Source organism: Strongylocentrotus purpuratus, unplaced genomic scaffold, assembly GCF_000002235.5.
Source record: "Strongylocentrotus purpuratus isolate Spur 01 unplaced genomic scaffold, Spur_5.0 spur5_scaffold_19, whole genome shotgun sequence".
Taxonomy (NCBI): Eukaryota; Metazoa; Echinodermata; class Echinoidea; order Camarodonta; family Strongylocentrotidae; genus Strongylocentrotus; species Strongylocentrotus purpuratus.
This window is the reverse complement of record NW_022145604.1, coordinates 15,397,852-15,418,947: the sequence shown is the minus strand read 5'-3', so window position 1 is coordinate 15,418,947 and position 21,096 is coordinate 15,397,852. Positions and strand designations below refer to the sequence as shown.

The 21,096-nt window shown below is 38.3% G+C and overlaps 1 protein-coding gene across 1 annotated transcript in view; it reads right to left on the bottom strand.

The window, feature by feature from the left end:
- The window catches only part of LOC100890248 (dynein heavy chain domain-containing protein 1), a 58,492-nt gene that overhangs the window by 17,939 nt on the left and 19,457 nt on the right, over positions 1-21,096 (bottom strand). Inside the window, exons 18-36 of the mRNA XM_030989800.1 lie at positions 20,593-20,767; positions 19,808-20,026; positions 15,939-16,061; positions 14,993-15,154; positions 13,971-14,016; positions 13,751-13,806; positions 12,690-12,887; positions 11,484-11,654; positions 10,486-10,726; positions 9,125-9,216; positions 7,776-7,910; positions 6,910-7,005; positions 6,179-6,310; positions 5,121-5,367; positions 4,445-4,618; positions 3,400-3,625; positions 2,570-2,718; positions 1,521-1,718; positions 505-758 (exon numbers count right to left, since the gene is read on the bottom strand). Of these exons, the coding sequence (XP_030845660.1) occupies positions 505-758; positions 1,521-1,718; positions 2,570-2,718; positions 3,400-3,625; positions 4,445-4,618; positions 5,121-5,367; positions 6,179-6,310; positions 6,910-7,005; positions 7,776-7,910; positions 9,125-9,216; positions 10,486-10,726; positions 11,484-11,654; positions 12,690-12,887; positions 13,751-13,806; positions 13,971-14,016; positions 14,993-15,154; positions 15,939-16,061; positions 19,808-20,026; positions 20,593-20,767 (3,094 nt within the window). The remainder of the gene's footprint in view (positions 1-504; positions 759-1,520; positions 1,719-2,569; positions 2,719-3,399; positions 3,626-4,444; positions 4,619-5,120; positions 5,368-6,178; positions 6,311-6,909; positions 7,006-7,775; positions 7,911-9,124; positions 9,217-10,485; positions 10,727-11,483; positions 11,655-12,689; positions 12,888-13,750; positions 13,807-13,970; positions 14,017-14,992; positions 15,155-15,938; positions 16,062-19,807; positions 20,027-20,592; positions 20,768-21,096) is intronic.

Genomic DNA, 21,096 nt, shown 5'->3' with positions numbered 1-21,096 from the left:
AAATAAAATTGAACTGTGTATGTGTATTTCAGTCAAACCTGAGTCAACGGCAACCATCACAGTAAGACACGACCCACCTAAACTTCCTGAAATCCTAACTTCAACCCTGGACTAAACACCACAACTAACCCCATTTCTTAACCTAAGCCTCAGCCTAGGCCTAACCTTACTAATGAAAGCCTGGAGCAATTGTAGCTGGAGCGAACATTTGATCATCAATACCAAATCTTAATAAAGACCACTGAAAAAAATTCCATTTTAAAAGCCTGAATATTTTTTTTTAATAATTATGTCTACCTGCCTCTACTTTTGCTTCTTTTGAGCTCTCTATTGCATATTGTGCAGATTTGTCTGTACTATGAAACTTTGCATTTAAACAAAATTTAAAAAAGAAAAACAAAAGTACAATAAAAGACTAAATAAACTATTCTATTCTCTGTGTGAACTGCTATCCTCATTTAATTCTAAACAATATTGAATACGAGTTAAATATCTCCAACTCACAGTGGCCAGTTCCTTGACTGTTTCCGTCTTTCCCACACCATTTGGACCAATGACCGCACCACACTGTCTCTGCCTCATTGCAGTGGTCAAGCTCATATGGCATCTGTCGGTCAACGGAGTGGCCACAAGGCGAGGCCCAGGCCCCAGGTACTCATGGTCGTAAGAGAAAGTGGCTCCCAGCTGGGACACCCGCAGAGGCCCGAACGCAAAACCTGTCCCTACCACAGTCTTGGTACGAGGTCCTAAAGCAGCTTCTGCAAAAGGAACAAGATAGAATATTTTTAGGAGACAAAATAATAGCATACTAGTTTTAGAATATTAGAATAGGCAAAATGTGTTCTTTTTCTAAAATGGATAAACACAATAAATTTGACTGCGTCTCCTATATGCATCTTCTATGATTCTTCTTTCTTCTTCCATTTGAGTACATCCCTCTGTACAGAGTATTGTCGTACTATACTGGGGTGTGCAGGTGGACCACTACACAGGGGTTTCCCCCTGCTCCAGGGGTGATAGTGAGCACTAAAAAAAAAATAGGTTTTTTGTTTTCCCCTCAACCACGCCCCCCTTGAGTAAAAAAAAAAAAGGCGATTCGCGGGGAAAAAAACGGCATCTAACAACATTCCCCCCTTTCGAGTAAGAAAATTGGGAGAAAAAAATAGGGCAAAATAGGGAAGAATAGAGAAAATAAGGGGGGAATCAGGAAAATCAGGATAAAAAAGGGAAGAAAAAAAAAATCTGGTAAAAAAAAAAAAAAAAAAAAAAAAAAAAATCTTTTTTTTTTTTTTTTTTTAAATCGGGAAGAAAAAAAAAATCGGGAAAAAATCGGGAAAAATAAAAAAAATCGGGAAACCGATTTAAATCGGGTTTTTATCAGGCCTGCCCTGCTCTTACATGAATAGTGCAGTGGGTTCTTAACGTGCAAAGATATTGACTCTTCTCTGCACAGGGCCTCCATTTAATGTCCTATCCGAGGGAGGGATTACAAATATTATAAATTAGTGTATGTGCTATACCTCGTGTTTGTGGTTTATCTGTTATCGTGGAAACATCATCGGTCATGGTAATCGTGGACTTAGTAGCTTCCCTCCCAGTCTCCTGGTCGGGTTCAACCACTGACTGAGCACACAGGACTGTCTTGAAGTCCATGTCGTAGCGTAGCAGCTTCTTCCAGTCAAATTCCTTGTTGGACAGCTCTTTCTTCTTTAAAAGATCTGTTAACAATGGGATGAATAAATAGAAAAAAATTGGTAAGACTTTTTTTAGTTTTTCTTCTTTGAACAATAAGAAAAAAAACTTATTCAATGATTTAATTCTTGACTTAGTACACATGAATCTCTTGACATCCATGTCACAGTCAAGTAGCTTCCTCCATTCAAAAGTTTTTGTCTGAGAGCTCTCTCTTCTTTAACAGATTTGTGAACAATGAGATGCAATTTCTAAAATTGGGGAAGTCAGTTTTCATATAAGAATGAATTGAAAGGCTCATCATCATTACCGTCATCATCATCATCATCATCATTATTATCACCATCACCATCATCATCGTTATCACCACCATCATCATCATCATCATCACCATCACCATCACCATCACCATCACCATCACCATCACCATCACCATCACCATCACCATCACCATCACCATCACCATCACCATCACCACCACCATCACCATCACCATCATCATCATCACCATCACCATCATCATTATCATCATCATCATCATCATCATCATCATCATCATTATCATCATTACCATCATCACCATCACCATCACCATCATCATCATCATTACCATCATCACCATCACCATCATCATCATCATCATCATCATCATCATCATTACCATCATCATCAGTTCCGAATATCATCCATTTTCTCCACACTGTGGGGTTGGATGTATAATTCCTTCAAAGCCTTGTTCCTTGCAATCAGCTCTCTAGCATCGCGATTATAACTTCAGTAATTTGTACAGATTAAAAAAGAACTTGATATCTCGTGCTCATTGATGCAGTTAAACCAGGTTTAACTTAATCTGCCTTACTTAGCCTAAGATGTTTACCTTCCACGATGTCTCGATGGTGCATGCCTTGCTCAATCAAAGAGCCAATCAGAATCTGAAGACGAGCTGCAGAGTTTGATGACACCTGAGACTGGCAGTTCTCTCTCAAGATCAGGCTGTACTGATCAAGACGCCTCTGTAGATTATCCCTGTCAAGTTTTTAAAGAAATAAAAATCTATTGATGCACACAATTGTGAGATCTGTGGTTAGGCAAATAAACAAAAACTTGTCTTGGGGTAAAATATAACCCTTGGGTGAATCATAAGAGGTCCAAAGTGCAGGAAAGTAATCAAGCACATCAAGAGCCCAATGCACTCTTCATTAAATGTAGGGAAAAACCCCATGTTGTGCCGGTAAACCTGCACATCCCAATCAGATATACCAGGAGATACTGAGAAGATGGTAGTTAAGTTCACTTTCTTGGCGATTCAACATTCACTCCAGTAGCATTTCATCAGAGATACAGGGTTAGGTTTAGGGTTAGGGTTGCAATAAGGTTTTAGGTAAGCTCTAGGATTAGGGATAGGGCTAGGTATCGTGTTCTTATTGGAAATTCGGTTAGTTTAAGAGATTAACAGGAAGACATTGCTGCCAGAGCATATGTTGCAGGATCATTGCATCATATTTATGACAGTATTTAGCATGACAGGAAATGGGAATAAGAGAGAAAAGACAATCAAATCAATTCAATTCTCATTTATTTCATTCTGGATTAAAAAATTGCATTGATACAAAAAGTACAAAATAATTCATAGACAAATTTAGAAAATGAAATGGGGAACTACATTAATAAAGCCCTTATAAGCGTAGTTCCCAAAGCATCAATTACCTTATCTGAGCAAGCTGTTTAAGATCGCCCTCTTTGACGGCCGGCTGCACATCTCTACTCCACATCACCGCTTCCCCCGTAAGCACACACTGCGAGGGGAAACGAAGCAGCCATTGGGAAAAGCTCTGACGAACAGCTTTCTTGAGCTGAGCCTCTACGTCAGGGTCTGCTGTAGGGTTCTCTTCTAAAGCACTCAGCTCTGACAGGATATCTCCAGTCACCATGCCTGTGGGCGTATGGACAAACTCTGTTTAACTACATATCATGACCGATGCATTCGAAAGCACCATCTTTTCATTCCGGTTCTAGGACACCTACTGTACCCCCTGGACATCCACCCCGGACAACTACCCCCAGACAACTACCCCCTAGGACGACTACCCCCCTGACAACTTACCACGGACAACTACCCCCTACGACAACCATCCTCTAGGACAACTATCCTAGGGAGTAGTTGTCCCGGGGTGTAGTTGTCCCGGGGGGTAGTTGGCCCGAGGGTAGTCGTCCTAGGGGGGCAGTTGCTCTAGAAAGGTAGTTGTCCTCGGGGATAGTTGACTGGGAGTTGTTATCCGGGGGGTGGATGTCCAGGGAGTAGGTGTCTGGATATGCTTCATTCCGTTTAAAAATCATCATATAAATGTAAAGAAATGTCTTTTATACATGGTTTTTACAAACATGTATCATTCAGATTACATGTATGTATTCAGTATTCAGATATGATTATTTTCCTTCTGGGGACCGACATTTAACGTCACTATTCTTGACTGTGACTCAGTTTCAAACCTGGGTCTAATCAGAATCAGTTTTTTTTAGGCCGAAAGAGCAAAAGAGAGAACTGAACGCTGACATTAGCGCTAGCTTTAAGTCTTCTCCAAGGGACTTGGTAATGAGGATAAATGCCTTACCAAAGGGCAATAGCGCATTAACTTGGTTTTGAATCCGGGACTTCCCGGTAACGAGACCATTGCTCTACCACTGCGCCATCGTGCCTCGTTTATTTATTTGGGGCGAGGGGGGTTTAAGAGAGAAAGGTTAGTATTCTTACCTTCTCTTAGCCTTGACTCCAGGCATGAGTGCAGTGTATTTCCCATGGTAGTCTTGATCGATATCTCTAGGGAGTTGAGCCAGGTGGGAGGAGAGGGCTTGGAAGGTAGAGGAGAGATCAGGCTCAGACGTTCATCAAAACACCCTCGAAGGGCTGTCACTTCAAGCTTGTCAGCTAAAAGAAAGAAGTTTATTTTGTTTATAGGTCAAGTTATTCCAAAGAATAAGAGTTAAGAAGAACTATAGAAAGGACTGGTGAGCTTCTCTGAGAGCTCTGCTAAACGAATTTGAAACTACCTGTACATAATGTACGATGATAATTTGGATTTGCAATCAAATCAATCAGAGCATATGAATTGATGGAGACTACACATACACTGAATTAACAAAAAAAGTTTGATCTAAAAAAAAACTATGCAAATGAAATTAAAGCCCATCTGCAGTATTTTGGCCTGGAGGGATTGGACCTCCCTACATGGTCACTGGCAGGTGGTTATCTCATCAAATCAGCTCTCAATTAACATAAGAAAAGGGGAATCATGGGAAACAACGAGTACAGCTTAGGCATTGTTTGCTATATAGAGGGCGCAAGTAGCTACGAGTAGTGCAGTCCTGCATTAATTTTTATAAAGGAATCACTACAGGAGGAATCATCTAAAACCAGACTAAATCCTCACCATTCAACAGCAGATCAAGGGCACTCATGCCCTCTTCAGAGCTCGACGGAGCCTCAAAGTCTAGATGACGGACTCCTGGAAATAGCGCCCTCACTTGAGGGATCCACCTAGCCCTGTCCTTGAAATTCGAGAAGAGATCGATGAGCTCATGATTACTGAGGAAGGAAAGACGTGGGTACTTCAGACGAGCCGTTTCAATGGAGTAATTGGTGGCTGAGAATGGGTCCAGGTTGGCTAGAACTTCATCCTGATATTAAGAAAAAGAAGAAATATGATTTGTTTAGAGAAGAGATCATTAAGCACATGATTGCTGAGGAAGGCCAGATGTGGGTGCTCCTGAAGAGCTGTTTCAAAGGAGTACTTGGTGGCTGAAGTTGGTTAAAATGTCAATCTGATATAAAGAAAAGTAATAAATGTCATGTAAGAGAAGAAATTTGCTAAAACATTAGCCTGAGCCCTGCCTTGAAAGAATTGCACATGATCCAGATTGATCAGAAGTCCTCCAGTCAATCCTAAACTAACAATCTCTTATCTCCTTAGTACAGATTTGAAATTGATATAAAGTTATAATATCCCTGATAACCCTAAAGGCCAAGAAATGGCCCTGATGTACAGCAAAGAAGAAATGTCATGTAACTTAAGAAAGATCTTGGAATTGTTTTTTTTCTTCTTTTACTTCTTTTTTTACTCTGTTGATGTGAGCATAATTTTGATCTAAAAAAAACTCCTTAAAATTTAAAAAGTACTCCAAATCTCCATCTTCAATGGAGGAATGTAATAGAACTTCTATTGTAACCTGTTCCAATACAAGTTGTCAAACAAAAGGATATTCTACAATTCTAGAGACTGATAGAAAGTGATGAATAAAATGAAAAAAGTGGAGTATGATTCATTTGTATTGCTTAACATTGCCTTGGAATACAGCTAATGTAAGAAAGATATTTGTCACATATAAATCAAATCATATTCAACAGATAAATCTAGATATTAATATACAATTATATATACAGTCATGCTTTTCTAAAAGTATCCTTTTTAGGTTTCTTTTGAGTACTTGCCTGGAATCTGATGAGATTATTGAGTAGTTTGGTCAGACTATCTCCCTGTAGCTCTCTGTATCCCTTGGTGCCCTTTCTCTTACTCAGAACAGACAGGACCTTTGGGTCTTCAACCACGGTGGTGATGAACTCCTGAAGCAGAGACAATAGAGAAAAGTATGGTTAAAGCCCCTCTGCACTAGTTTGGCCAGGAGGGATTGGACCTCGCTGCATGGTCACCGACAGGTGGTTATCTCATCAAACCAGCTCTCAATTAAAATAAGAAAAGGGGATCATGGAGAACCAATGGTCACCGATTAGGCATTGTTTGCTATTTAGAGGGCGCAAATAGCTATAAGTAGTGCAGTGGGGCTTTAATGTTCATGTAATCTTGAAATTGTCCCAATGCAGGTAACTTGCACACAAATGGCTTATTTTTACTTCAATGCATGGTTTATCGTTCACATCCCTTTCAAGTGAGAGGATGAGATACAATGCTTGCCTAGTGCATACAAGTATGTCCTTTGTAGCCACAACATTTCATCCATAGTGTTCATACTAATGTGATATGCATAGCTGACCGGAAGGTAAGGATGGGGAAGTATCATATTTCCATGCTTCCTCCCCTCTCTCCCTTTCCTTCATCCCCCCCCCCCCCTTTGAAAATGGGGTATGTAAATTGGCAGCCAAAACCACCCCCCCCCCTCCTTAACTACACCACTGGCTGCAGTAGGAAACTGTGAGGCACTCACCTGGTACTTCTGGTCGACACCCTCAAACTGCTTGGCTAGATCTGACTGACTCTCTCCTACAATCTCATCAGAGAAGACCTGGCTTAGGTATAACCACTGCAGAGAGATAACAAGAGAAAATGTGAGAAGGGACCTGCGTTATGGATATGGTGAAGGGTAAGTTCAAAACAGTCTTGGGTGTTCGAGATACATGTATCTGTGACATTGCATCTGTAGTAATGTTCCTTAGATTGAATAGACCAGTTTATTTTCCCATTCATGTAATATGTAAGTGATGTTAGCCATTTACAGTTAACTGTGCCCCCATCGGCAAGCTGCGACAGGCCAATTTTTCAGCTCACGGGTCGATATCTTTCAACCAGTGCTGCGCTAGCCACCGAACGAAATTATCAAAGAAGTCCGAACTGTGTGAATTCATTTAATGAGATTAATTGCCATAAAATCAGCGCACATTTATGAACAGATAGTGGATGTCAATTCCTACATACCTGATTTTGGACAAAAATCAATACAAATGGTCATTTTGGGCCAAAGACTTAAATTACTATTTTGTTGTCGATGCCTTAATTTGACTACTTTTTCTAGCATCGGAGCAATGTTTACATAGAATAGGCCCGTTAAATCTCCTTTGCTGATAATAGTGATTTGAAAAATTATCCCTGACTAATAGTTGTGATCATGATGGTCAATTTTAGCCCCCGAAAGTGGTTGAAATGACCAACATGTCATGAGTAGGGTCAATACAAAATTTTGGAATCAGTACAAAATTTAACGCTGGATAATTGACTAAACACTAGATGGCACTGCGGATTGTGAATCCACTGTATTGAATTCATGTAGAAACATAAAATCCTTCTGTTTAATACCTTCTTCTGACAGACGGTCCACAGCTCCAACACGTCTTCCACCTGTCTGAGGGTCAAAGCCCAGGAATCCGCTTCAGGTCGAAGGTCAGCCAGGTGAGGGGACACAAGCATGCTCTGAAGAGTCAGCTGGTTATCCTGTAATCAGTAAAACAGGGGTCAAAGGTTATTCAAAGGTTTAATTAAAAGCTTTATTCTTCTTCCATTTTGAGTACATACCTCTTTACAGAGTAGTATCATACTATACTAGGGTTTGCGCAGGTGGACCACTACACCGGGGTTTCCCCCTACTCTTATACGAATAGTGCAGTGGGTTCTTAACATGCAAAGGTAGTGACTCTTCTCTACAAGGGGCCTCCATTTAACGTCCTATCCGAGGGACAGAGTGTTTTCCACTTAACATAGCCTGCGTCTATGAACAAGGGGAGGGGCACGGTAACACAACGCAGGCTTCAGTCATCTGCCTATGTGAGATTCGAACCCGGGATCTTTGGTTCAACAGGCAGATGTTTAACCGACTGAGCCAACTCGCCTCCTTTGTATGATAATGTTCTCTTTCAAAAAAAAATTTGTAAGCATATTTTGTTTATGCGCTTAGTATCTTATGACAAGGCTCTTTGTAAATGTACATGTAATAACGCTATCATATATATTATCCTGTCCATAATGACATATGACGTCAAGCTTTATAAGTACACAGCCCCTTCTTTCTTAGACATACAGTATAAATAATAATCAATTATAAATTGTTATCAACCAGTCCTCTGTACAACAGAAATAAGAAATTGTAAGTCTGCAATTGATCGGATTTGCGATTAATCCAAACTGTTTCAAAGACAGGGGTCAGTAATGTAAAACTAAATAGATTGACACTTAAGAATCATAATGGAAATTAGAAAAGTATTTTGATCAAATCAATTTAAAATACTGGTTCACCATCTCATGCACTTAAAACTATTTACTGATTTTACATCAATCATGATATTTTCTAAATCCTAATCACTTGTTTTAATCCAATCTGATGTTGAACTTTTCAGACATGCACTAATGGACTCACCTCTAGAAGGTAATCACTTGTTCACCATCTCATGCAATCAAAAACTTTTCAATGATTTTACATCAATCATGTTATTCCCTAAACCCTAATCACTTGTTTTAATCCAATCTGATGTTGAACTCTTCAGACATGCACCAATGGACTCACCTCTAGAAGGTACTTACTGTTTCACCATCTCATGCACTTCAAAATGTTCAGTGATTTTACATCACTCATGATATTCTCTTAACCCTAATCACTTTTTTAAAATCCAATCTGATCTGAAGTTGAACTTTTCAGACACTAATCGACTCACCTCTAGAAGGTACTTGAGCTGTTCATGTCCAATCAGTGTGAACATATCAGGCATTGACTTCCTCCCACCTTTCTTGTCACTCATCTCAAAGTCTGGAAAAAGTGATCAAAAGAGATGAAAGTTGGGATAAATGGGAAACACAAAACATGGAACTTGTGGGTAGCTAAGCATTACGAGCTTAGTAAAACTAGGAAATCAAAAGCAGGTATTAGAGCATGTATATGTATCATTATTGGGCAGCTATTTGGATTGTAACGTATGGGACATTCAGAGACTTTAAACAAGAAATAACAACAGATGAAATTAATTATAAGGCTATCTTTTGGTATGAGTCTTTGGCTATTATGGGCGGTTTGCAGCATCCCGTACGTCACACAGCTCATTAATTACATTACAAATTAATTAAAGAGTTGGTAAAACTTTCCACAAATGAACTAGCCCATAATAGCCACAGACTCATACGAAAAGATAGCCATATAAATAATTTCATCTGTTGTTATTTCTTGTTTAAAGTCTCTGAATGTCCCGTACGTCACAATCCAAATAGCTTGGACCTGCCCTGTTGCAGAATTTCAAAGTTGTGAATTCTCTATATGGCAGTAAGGAATTGATATACATTTACACAATTTGCATAAGTGTCTGGTTTGAAGCAATTCACACCTATAACAAAATTAAAATTACGCTTCATAGTAGCTTGCCTACAGCTTTCTGGAATGGGTTCAATTTGGCATATTTATTTCATTTTGAAATCTGATTCACCTTCATCTACTACTTACTACTAAAAAAACACCACTTTCATCATCATAGTGTTTGTCATATAATCATCTTCATCACCATCAACACCATCAGCATCACCATTATCACAACCTCCATCACTATCATTATCACTGTCACTGTCTCCAACACCACCACCATCTCCGTCAACATAAAGATCAAGTTTATTGCATGATAGCAATCTATTCACCAAATGTTTCTTTTGCTGGTGCAATTTATCTTGGCATGTAGAAATTCTTTCTCCTCAACACCTTTATAAGCTTCACCATCACCACCAAATCAATAAATATTGAGATCATCATCACTACCATCAACAACACCACCACCAAGATCATCATCATCACTACCACCATCATCACCATCATCACCACCATCGTCATCATCATCATCATCACTAGCACCAACACCACTACCATTATTATCATCATCATCATTATCATCATCATCATCATCACTACCAAAACCACCACCATCGCCACCACTACATCACAATCACTGTCATCATCATCATCACCACCTTTATCGCCACCACCAACAACAAAAAGATCAAATTCTCATTATGCAGTCCACGGAAACAAGCTACTCACCGAATGTTTCCTTCCCTGGAGCGATGTACTTGGCAAGTTTGAACTCTTTCTCTTCCCAGACCTTCCTAAGCTTCACCAGTTTCTGTTCCAGATCAAACTCTGCCGTAGCCCCAGCACAGATGGTATTGATCTGAAAGCTGTGCTCACTCAGATTGTAGGAGAGGAGTTCCCGGACGTAATACTGGCGCCCAGGCTCGTACAACTGCCCCAATGCCAAGAAGAGGGACTTCCAATGCCGAGACTTGAAATAGAAATGACAATTATAATAACTGTATTTTAATAGTTCTTTTCAAGTTTGGAGTTCATGAAGCTGCTCAAAGCATTATTCAGTATTACCATGGGCAGCGGATCAATTAAAACTCTGAACTTACAGTCCACAGATAGATTGGAAATAAACTGTCACAAAGAAAATGTATATCAGGCACAGATTCTCCTTGTTCTGCTTGCTTTATACAATTCCTTTGATAATGACTTGATAATGAGGATTGATGCCTTATCAAAGGGACTAGCGCAACAATTTGGTTTCGAACGCAGGACCTCCTGGTTACGAGATCACTGCTCTACCACTGAGCCACTGTGCGTCGAGCACCGTTAAATGAGAGTGAATTGTTTTGAACCCAGGACCTCCCGGTTACAAGGCCACTGCCCTACCACTGAGCCATTGTGCGTCAAGCAACATTAAATGAGAATGAATTGGATTCAAACCCAGGATCTCCTGGTTACGAGACCACTACTCAAACACTGAGCCGTTGCACCTCAAGCAACATAAAGAGAGTGAATATAGGTAGGATGCGAAAGTTAATGTGGTTGGATGAGCAAGTGTGGATTATAAAATGGCGATTGGCTGGAATGCTCCCCACGGAGTGGAGAATGTGCTAACATTGTGGGCAGGTAAGCCTGAATCCGATGACCGGGGTAATAATATATCTGTAAAGCGCTTAGACACATCGATGATGTATTGGGCGCTATATAAAAGCAGAATATTAATTGTTATATACCTTCAGGCAATCACTGGATAGCTTGAGTAGAAGAGGCAAGTCTTCCTTGAAGTCTGAGAGTAGCTGGTACCAATGGGCCAGTACAAGGTCGCCCTGGGGCAACACTTGCTTCAGCTGCCCGGCGGCTTGCTGCCAGTCTGTCACCTTCGTCATAGCTTTAGCCACATTCATCTGGATTGACATTCAAATCAATGTAATAACGATAAGAATGAGTAAGACAATAATAAGAACACTGTTTAAGCCCCACTGCACCACTTGTAGCTACTTGCGCCCTCTTTATGGCCAACTATGCCTAAGCGGTACCTGTTGATCCCCTTTTTCTTATGTTAATTGAGAGCTGATTTGATGAGATAACCACCTGCCAGTGACCTTGCAGGGAGGTCTAACCCCTCCATGCCAAACTAGTGCAGAGGGGCTTTAAGAATAGCTCAAATCACAATACGATTTGAAACCTCAATGTGCTTTGAAATATTACAATTCCAGCTTTAGCCGAAGAAACTGTAAACAGTTAGGACTATCTGCGTTCTAGACTAAAATTTCTTCATCCGTATGACCAATTCACTGCCTCATATTCACCTCCATGAACTAGCCATATTCATCTATTGACATTCAAATCAATGTAATAACAATAAGAACACATCACATAGTTGATATAAGATCACAATACGATTTGAAACCTCAATGTGCTTTGGAAAATTATAATTCCAGCTTTATAGCTCCAGAAACTGTAAATGGTTGGGACTATCTGCATCCTAGACTATTAACATTGCTCTGTCCATATAGCCGATTCACTGACTCATATTCACATGGGCCTTCTCTTTTCAGAGAGTTTATCAGCATAGAACGCAGACAAAATTACTCTGCCAACATATTCAACTGACTTTATTATGTCAAATATATAGGCACGGTTAGGTTGTGATTAAGTTATAGGTTAGGTTGAGGTCAAGTACAGTGTTTTTATTCTTTAAATTTCCTTTAAAATTGTATCCTTTTATGTTATTGTATAATACATATTGTTATTTGTTTATTATTGGATAATAAATTCAAAGTTCATTTCAAGTCAGTACCACAGAACAATTGTCACTGTAGGATAAGTAATACAACTGCAGTGAAAATGTCAAAGCAGTCTTCCCTAAAGGACTGCTGATTCTATAATACGCTTACACATGCATGCAAGCAAACACTTCAACTTCTCATTGGACTGACCTTTCTGAATAGCATGTACTTCCAATCCATTATGCCACCTGTTGTGACCTCTACAAACTTCCATAGTTTGGACCGGACGGTCATGGCCTGGAGCATAGCGGTCAGCTCGGTTGCATTGTAGTTCTGACCGGTGATCTTGAACTTGTGCTGACTGCACTCATTGATTCTGGTGGTCACTGAGGTGAACTTTTCAAAGAGCTAAAAAGAAAGAAAGAAAGAAGAAACAGTCCCATTTATTATAAAATCAGAGTTAAAGGGAGATGGTAGTCAGTTTCCATGTGCAGTAGGTCATAATTCGCTGACACCAGACTTGGTAGAAATAGCATTAATGGTTGTACAAGTCTCGCACACAGCAAACCCATGGTCCCTTCCAGAAATCCCCCCTCGTCTTTCAGAGGGTCTCCAGGTGAGGGAAATGTTTGATAATGATCATATTGGTTTGCAATACCTGCTAGATTTTGGATCAGACCAAATATTAAGTAAAATGATACTTTTGGCACCAATTGATACCATATAACTTGGAGTTGCCCTTTTTCAATATTCAAACATTTAAAAAAACAAAATCAATGACACATATAACAGCCCTATACAGTCCCCCCCTTCTTTGTATAGAGTTATATAACTATACTAGACTATAGAGTTATATAACCCCCCCCCCCCCCCCCCCTCTTTTCATATAATAATAATAATAACTATTTCTTATATGGCGCTTTTTCAGGAGGGCCCTATCAAAGCGCCTTACAGATATATATACTATTACCCCAGTCATCGGATTCAAGGCTTACCCGCACACAATGTATGCACATTCTCCACTCCCTGGGGAGCATTCCAGCCAGGCGACATTTTTACAAGCGCACACTTGCTAATCTAAGCACATTAGCTTTCGCATCCTACCGGGTACCCATTTAACACCTGGGTGGAGAGTGGCAAACGTAGATCAATGTCTTGCCAAAGGACATATAGTTTACTAGCATGCAACCCAGACAAAAACAGAGCAAAGCTTCTTTTTTTTTTAGTGATTGGTCATCTTAAAGAAAAGAATACACATGAAGATACCCTACCTCATTGAGCTTGTCCAAGATCATCATGGGGTTCTGAGATGGATCCAAGAAGATACCTTTAGAAGCCTCACTTGAGATCCTCTTGGCTTCACTGTATAGATGCTGATTTGAAATAATGAATAGCATACAAAAGAGTTTAACATGTTGTCTCAAACGTAATTTAGTTTTTCATAATATACATTTTTCCTGTTTCTGTGTATTTAGGAAAACAAGAAGATACCTTTAGAAGCCTCACTTGAGATCCTCTTGGCTTCACTGTATAGATGCTGATTTGAAATAATGAATAGCAAAGAAATAGTTTAACATGTTGTTCTCAAACGTAATTTCATTTTTCATAATATATATTTTTCCTGTTTCTGTGTACTTAGGAAAACATCAAGCCCCATTTACTAAATACACTTTCAAACTTGAAACTTCCATTAGAAAAGAATCTTTAACAATGTAATGAATTGTATAAATTGCATAAGTTTAATGCAACTAATAATTGAATCATAGGAAAGCCTCAAAGTTCCTTACACCCAAATCAAACATCCATCATTAACAATGCTAACAGTTTTCTGTTGCAAAAATATCTGGTTCAAGTTATCTTCAGTGATGTTGGAATTTTGAATGAGAGTCTGTTATTGTAGACTTAGCAAATACTGATGAACATTGATTAAAAAAAAAGAAGATTACTGAGAAAGATTATGGGAATCTACAGTATCATTAGTCAGGAAAGCTTAAACGGGTACACCATGTGTAATAGTCCTTTCTCTTTGAGAGATGTGTTACTTCTTAAAAGAATTTTTTGTTTTTTTAATTCTTTCATGGGTACAGTTCCAACTAGAACTTGTAGATCCATCGAAGAAAGAGGTGGCCTCCTGACAAGATTTTATAAGAACTAACACATCCCTCCAAGAAAAAATACCCCAGTTCTTCAAAGGACAACACATGTGGTGTACCTGTTTTCTGACTCATCTTCCTCACCATGCAAACCTTTAAAGCCCTACTGCACTGTTTATAGCTACTTGCGCCCTCTATATAGCAAACAATGCCTCATCGGTGACCGTTGGTCCCCCATGGTCCCCTCTTTCATATGTTCATTGAAAGCTGATTTGATGAGATAACCACCTGTCAGTGACCTTGCAAGGAGGCCTAATCCCTCCTGGCCAAACTAGTGCAGATGCTGATGGGCTTTAAGGAACATTCATGGTGTTATCACTACTAAAAAATAAAATTTTAAGTGAAAAATTCTGAAATTACCTGGTAGGTTTCATCAAGGTCGCCAATTTGGATGGGAGTCTGCATGTTGACGAACTCTGCAGCATCCTGAAGCTGAAGGAGGAAGGCCTCCCAGCTCTGCCACACCCCTTCCTCACACTTCTCCTCCTCCGGAGTCAATGAACGATAGCTGAGACGGATCACCTACATACATAGAGATGTGTCGACATGGAAATCATTGGACCACATTTCTTTGGTATCCCTCACTTTTCCTTCCTTTTCCTTCCTTCTTTTTCTTGCGCTTAGAAGCATTTAATATTAAAGCGCTTCATAAATATAATGTATTTTCATTATTTCTGAAAATAAGATGATCCAATTGATTTTTGTCCAAAACCAGGCGAGATTTTTGGTCAAAATAGATTGCCGGGTACGTTTGACATCCATAATACATATCATAATAACTGTCTTATCTCTATTTACATGTACCTGCATTGCATTTCGACAGGAAAATTCAGGACGTTCCCAAAGCGGGAATCCTGCCAGCACGCCAAAGGCTCAAAAAGAGGGGCCACATGTTTCCCCTCCCCCTCCCTTGAATGCCTATACACCACCAGCTCCTAGTCTAAGATCATCACACCAGCATCTTCTTAAGATCCCCAAAACGCGAGTAGCCTGTGGTGAAAGGGCCTTTTCAGCTGCAGCACCTTCTCTTTGGAATAATTTACCTTTTAATTTGAGAATCATAACTTCCTTTAATAGAGACCTTCAAATCCAAGCTGAAATCTGATCTTTTTTAACAATACCTGTACTTGGCACTATGACACTCATCCAAACTCTCTCATTATTTCTACTTTTCTTGTGCGCCTCGGAATAGAATTGTCTAGATAGACGACGCGATATAAATGCCTATTATTATTATTATCATTATACATACATGTTAGCATGAAGTATGAATAGATAATGATGAAGCTGTTGAACCTCGACTCACCTCAAAGAGAGACTTGACATATTCTACTTCTTTCTGTAGCTCAGGCATCTTAATCTTGTACTTGTTGTACTGCTGGGCATAGTCAGCAAAAGCTTTCACATCAGAAGTCTTCTCTTTCATACCCTAGATTAAAAATAAAAGTTTAATATAATAATATTGTTTTAATTCAGGGACACATAATTTGAAATAAATGTTAGAAATCAGATAACGAAATGCAATTTGTATGGATACATAAATACGTACAAAATGGCATAGACATTTTTCAATAAATTACAAATAATTATGATCTTGAAATTACCCAGATTATTGTAATATGAATATCAGAAGTAATTATTTCTGAGGCATTATCTTTCCATTATTAAAAAGAATTATATTACATGTCTTTCATAAGTTTATTTTTTTGGTAAACCTTTCTATAACTTTTGCTTAGTAGTATAAAAAAAAGTCACTTATAAAGAAATGTATTGTGGTAAAAATAAGCCATAAGATAGGGGAAAATGTAATGTTTTTTCTTCAATATTACAATACACTGATTAAAGATCACATTTATGTTTTAATATATTAATGATACAAGGTCATCTGTTATGGTGTAAAGCATGAATATATGAAATACATGTACATTGTACCTGCTTTCTAATTTACAATGCTATACAGAATGCATGTACACCAGCATAATAAAAACCTTTAAGAGCAAGTTATGAAAAATATGGTACATAAGAGCAATGCAACAAAATATTAAAAATTACATACATGTATATCCACAAATGGACGGGGAAATACCATGAAATGAGATGTTTTATAACAGCATTGCAGCAAATAAGGGAATATATTGCAATATTTCATATTTTAATACAGTCAAACCTGTCTATAAAGCCACTTACAGAAAAAAAATTGGCCACTGTAGACTTATGGCCTTTTTAGACAGGTTCTACAACACACATTTATTTCTAAAGGTAGACAAAATCTATGGCCACTATAGACAAGTGGACTTTCAAGAGGGGTGACCACTTAAAGACAGGTTTGACTATATGTACATGCATAACATGAGCAGCAGATAATATACACATGTGTCAATATAGCAAATGGATATGAGGCAGTTGATAGAGCCATAGGTTTAAAAACATAATTAATTCCAGACACTTTACCATCCTCTCCCACATTTAGATCATAGGAACAAATGAAAATAGAGCAAGACCGATCAAACTCCTCTCCATACACAGCATACCACTGTCACCACAGGGGTTTTTAACAAGCAGGTATCGATCAAGTAGCATTTCTCATACACAATAGCAGGGGAAAATAAGCAAAAACATCAATTTCATTTAAAGAAAATAAAAGCAAGCTAATACATAAATCTCCTGATATATTACTTATACAATGTACCTAAAGCAGAGCAAATATGTTAGTGTTTTCAGGCAGACAGGGGACCTTTGTAAAATAAGATAGGATCTGTAGAATACTTAGAGAATACATAGAAAAACTGAGATTTACAGAAGAACCAGTACACCAGAAAAGATTTTTTTTTATATAAAAAAAAACCTTACAGAGGAGAGTGGAAGATCCACAGGCTGGTTAAATGCATAGAATAGAATCCCAATACCTCCCCTCCCATATAAAGGATTCATGTATGTGCTATGTTATGTAACCTTTACCATGCATCCAATGGCTCTCCCAGTTTAATACAAAACGACATGCGACTTGCAATATTTGTGTCACATATCACTACAAGTAAACATTTGTTTCAATTTCTTTTATCATAAAAAAATCTTCCCCCAAAGTCATTTATGAAACACAACTATTGTAAAGCCCTTCATGCATGTAGATAACCTAGATACGTGTATTTACCAATAGTTCTGAGATTTGGTTGTTTTGATACAACAAGCAATATGAGATGAAGCGGAGAGAAAGAGACAAGGCCTAAATGTGTAGCTCCAGAACATTGATTAGTAGTTGTCCAATATTATTATTTCTGCCACTGTCATTGTTCACTTATTCAAACTTCATTAATACATCATCACAAATGTGATTTATTTTTGTTATTCTTCATTTGTTACAAAAACAACATCTTTTCTTCAAAATGAATGTCTGTCTCTTTCTCTCTACCTGGACAATTCATTCAAGCTCTGTGGAAATACAATTAGTATGGATTGCAGCTGCACAAATAGGGGTTTATTATCATTATTATTTTATCGACAAAAACAAAGAAAATCATTGAATACAAAACATGAGTATACATTTGGAAAAGAGTCACATGGATGCCGGGAAAAGAAAAAGTAACTGTAACCCAATGGTCTTCTTTCCGTTTGGGGATAAAGGGAAAAAAGCAAGGATGAAGCGGAAAAGGACATTTTGGATTCATATCACAACAAGCAAAAATAGTCTATGTCACCTTTCGTAGAACGGCGATTTTATAAGGGCCACACTGTAGCATCTCCTGTGGAAGTAACAGTGATATTAATTGTGCATTTTAAAGGACTACACTCTACGATGGAAACAGAATGAGACAGAGTCAGCCATGATTATTTCTATAAAAAGGATTATACCTATCAAAGTCAAAGCCTAATTACAATTAATCGAAACAAATATTTTGCCTTGGGTAGTATGAATGTTAAGATACTGTGCATTTTGTAGAGACTAAACTACAAGAAAACTAGAATGAAGAATAGTCACTCACAACTCAGTGCATGAAAGTTTATGCCTACAGAATTCTAACATTTTGCTATCATATTGCAGACATTTTTTAAGGCTGATATTCATATCATTTTATAGGATGAGAAGACTATAAACTGTAGGAAAATATGAAGGTGAAAAATGTACACGATTTGCCTACAGCAAAGGTTTTGCCTAGCAACCTTTCCTCTTGACCTATATAAGACTTTGAAATGAGTAAACAAGTGCATTTTAAAATTCCATACTCCAGAAGAAACAAGAATTCAAAACACTGAAAAATAACAGAACTAGTTCTTTTCTTACTATTAATCTAAAGACTTTGAATTATGTAGGAAAGAGTAAATCAAGATCCTACCAGATGCGGTACATAATATACATGACAAATAAATCATACATGTAAAGCTACATCAACAAGAAATTTCTATAAAAATATGAAACTTTTGTATAGATTAAGCTCTAAAAGTAATGAAAAACACGTAGGGTGATGTTAATATTAATATAAGAATAAAAATTAGTATATCAACCAAGCTACTCAGACTGGTATGATGTTAAGAACTGTAACCTACAGAAAATAAAAATATAGCAGTAGAGCACTCGAGAGAATAAACAAATTTGTTATGAAATGAAATCTATTGATTCTGACTACTTCTAGACTAACTAAGAGATGGTATCATTATGGTTAGAATAAAGCTCCAATTGGCTGAGTTTAAGTATATGGGTGGGTATTCAATTCCATACCTTGTTTAAGTAAAACTTTTAGCAAAGCATTTGGCTTAGCTAGTAAAATGTCTTTACTCATATCCAGATCACGTTTAAGCAATTCAATTTTCGCAGGCCAACTTTAAGGCAAAATACTTACTGATACGCATTGTGACATCACACAGTCAATGCGCGATTAATGCGTTGCATTAAATGTGCTAATATAAATGTGCGCAGATTACAATGACTGCGTATTAAAACTATAAGCCTGCCAATCAATACTTCCAAAATTATTTTCTTAAGTCTGCTAGGGAGCTTTCTTAAATTTAGGGTAAAATACTTAGCCAGAAGCATCAACAGTTGACTAAATATTGTATCTAAGCTGAAAACTGAGTAAAATACTCATATTTCTGACTTAAGTATGGAAGTGAATACCGGCCCACATTAATTATCTACAGATTACTGACACAACAGCAGATAAATCTATAATCACAACTCACCATCACCACGCCTTTGACTTCAGTCATGAACTCCACAGAAAGGTTCTTGGCCTCGCTGGCCGTGAAGTTTAGAAGATCCCTGAAAGCGTTGTTGAGAAGAGGGACGAGGTCTTCCTGGATCGCCCCGCAGTCAACATGGAAGAGTCCGTTCCGAGTCACAAAGCTGCGGTCCGCATTCTTCACTTGATCGCACCAGTCACGGATTTCACCTAGTTTGGTCTGGGAAGATATTTTCATTTCAAAAGTAGAATGGAAGAGATTTAATTTGTTCAACCTTGACCACATATTCATGACATTTCATGAGTACTTGCATATAAAAATGTGATATAATAGTTAATGATAAATATGTATACTTGGGTGGGGTGAAGGGTATTCTCATATACTGTAATAAAAGAACATGTTCTTGTTCATTGCTTCTGCACCCAGATTGTGGAACAGTCTTCCTCAGTATATTCGGTCTCGTGACCTGCTACCCACTTTCAAAACCCAACTACAGACATAATGTACCTATTCCACATTGCTTACATCTAGCCACTATGCCGACAACTGCACGTAAACAAATGGACTTGATTAACGGTCAGCGCGGACTAGCATTTGCGAAACGGACCGAAGTGCTCCTCACGCTTCGGTTTCACGTACATGTACATTGCATGCACGTTAATACTGCGGTCACGTCATCCATAGTCGTATTATACCCGATTAGCCCCCGAGCCAGGCTGCGGGAAAGACACGTAGTCTCGTCATGCTACACCCCCTTTATAGACAAAGGAACCAACTTGACCCACCTCTATGCTGTAAGCCTGTGCTCTTTTCCATTGCATGACAGCATCCTTGTTCCACTTGCGGGCAAAGCGGTGGATATCAGCAAGCCACGAATGGTCGTCACAGAAACTATCAATTTCTTCCAAGGCTGCTGTGATGATCTCTGTTTCTAGCTCTCTAGCCGATGATATCTCCTCACTGAAACACAACCAAAACAAGAAATCAATCGATTGAGTGATCAGGTTTTTTTTTTTGTTTTTTTGTTTTGTTTTTTGTATTGGGTACTCAAGGATAACATCAAAGCCAACTGGCTATTTACAATCATGTACAGAAATGTGAAATGACAAAAACACCATGTGGTCCACTACAACTCAAATATCTTCTTCTTTTTTTTAGTGGAGGCTTAACTTGTCATGTTTAGCTGCAATTACATATTCAGGTTTATTTTAGACCATGAAAATGTTGTCTTTGATTGAGTGATCAGTTGATTGATTCAAAGATGCTCTGATCTGAAGATGATTTATTTA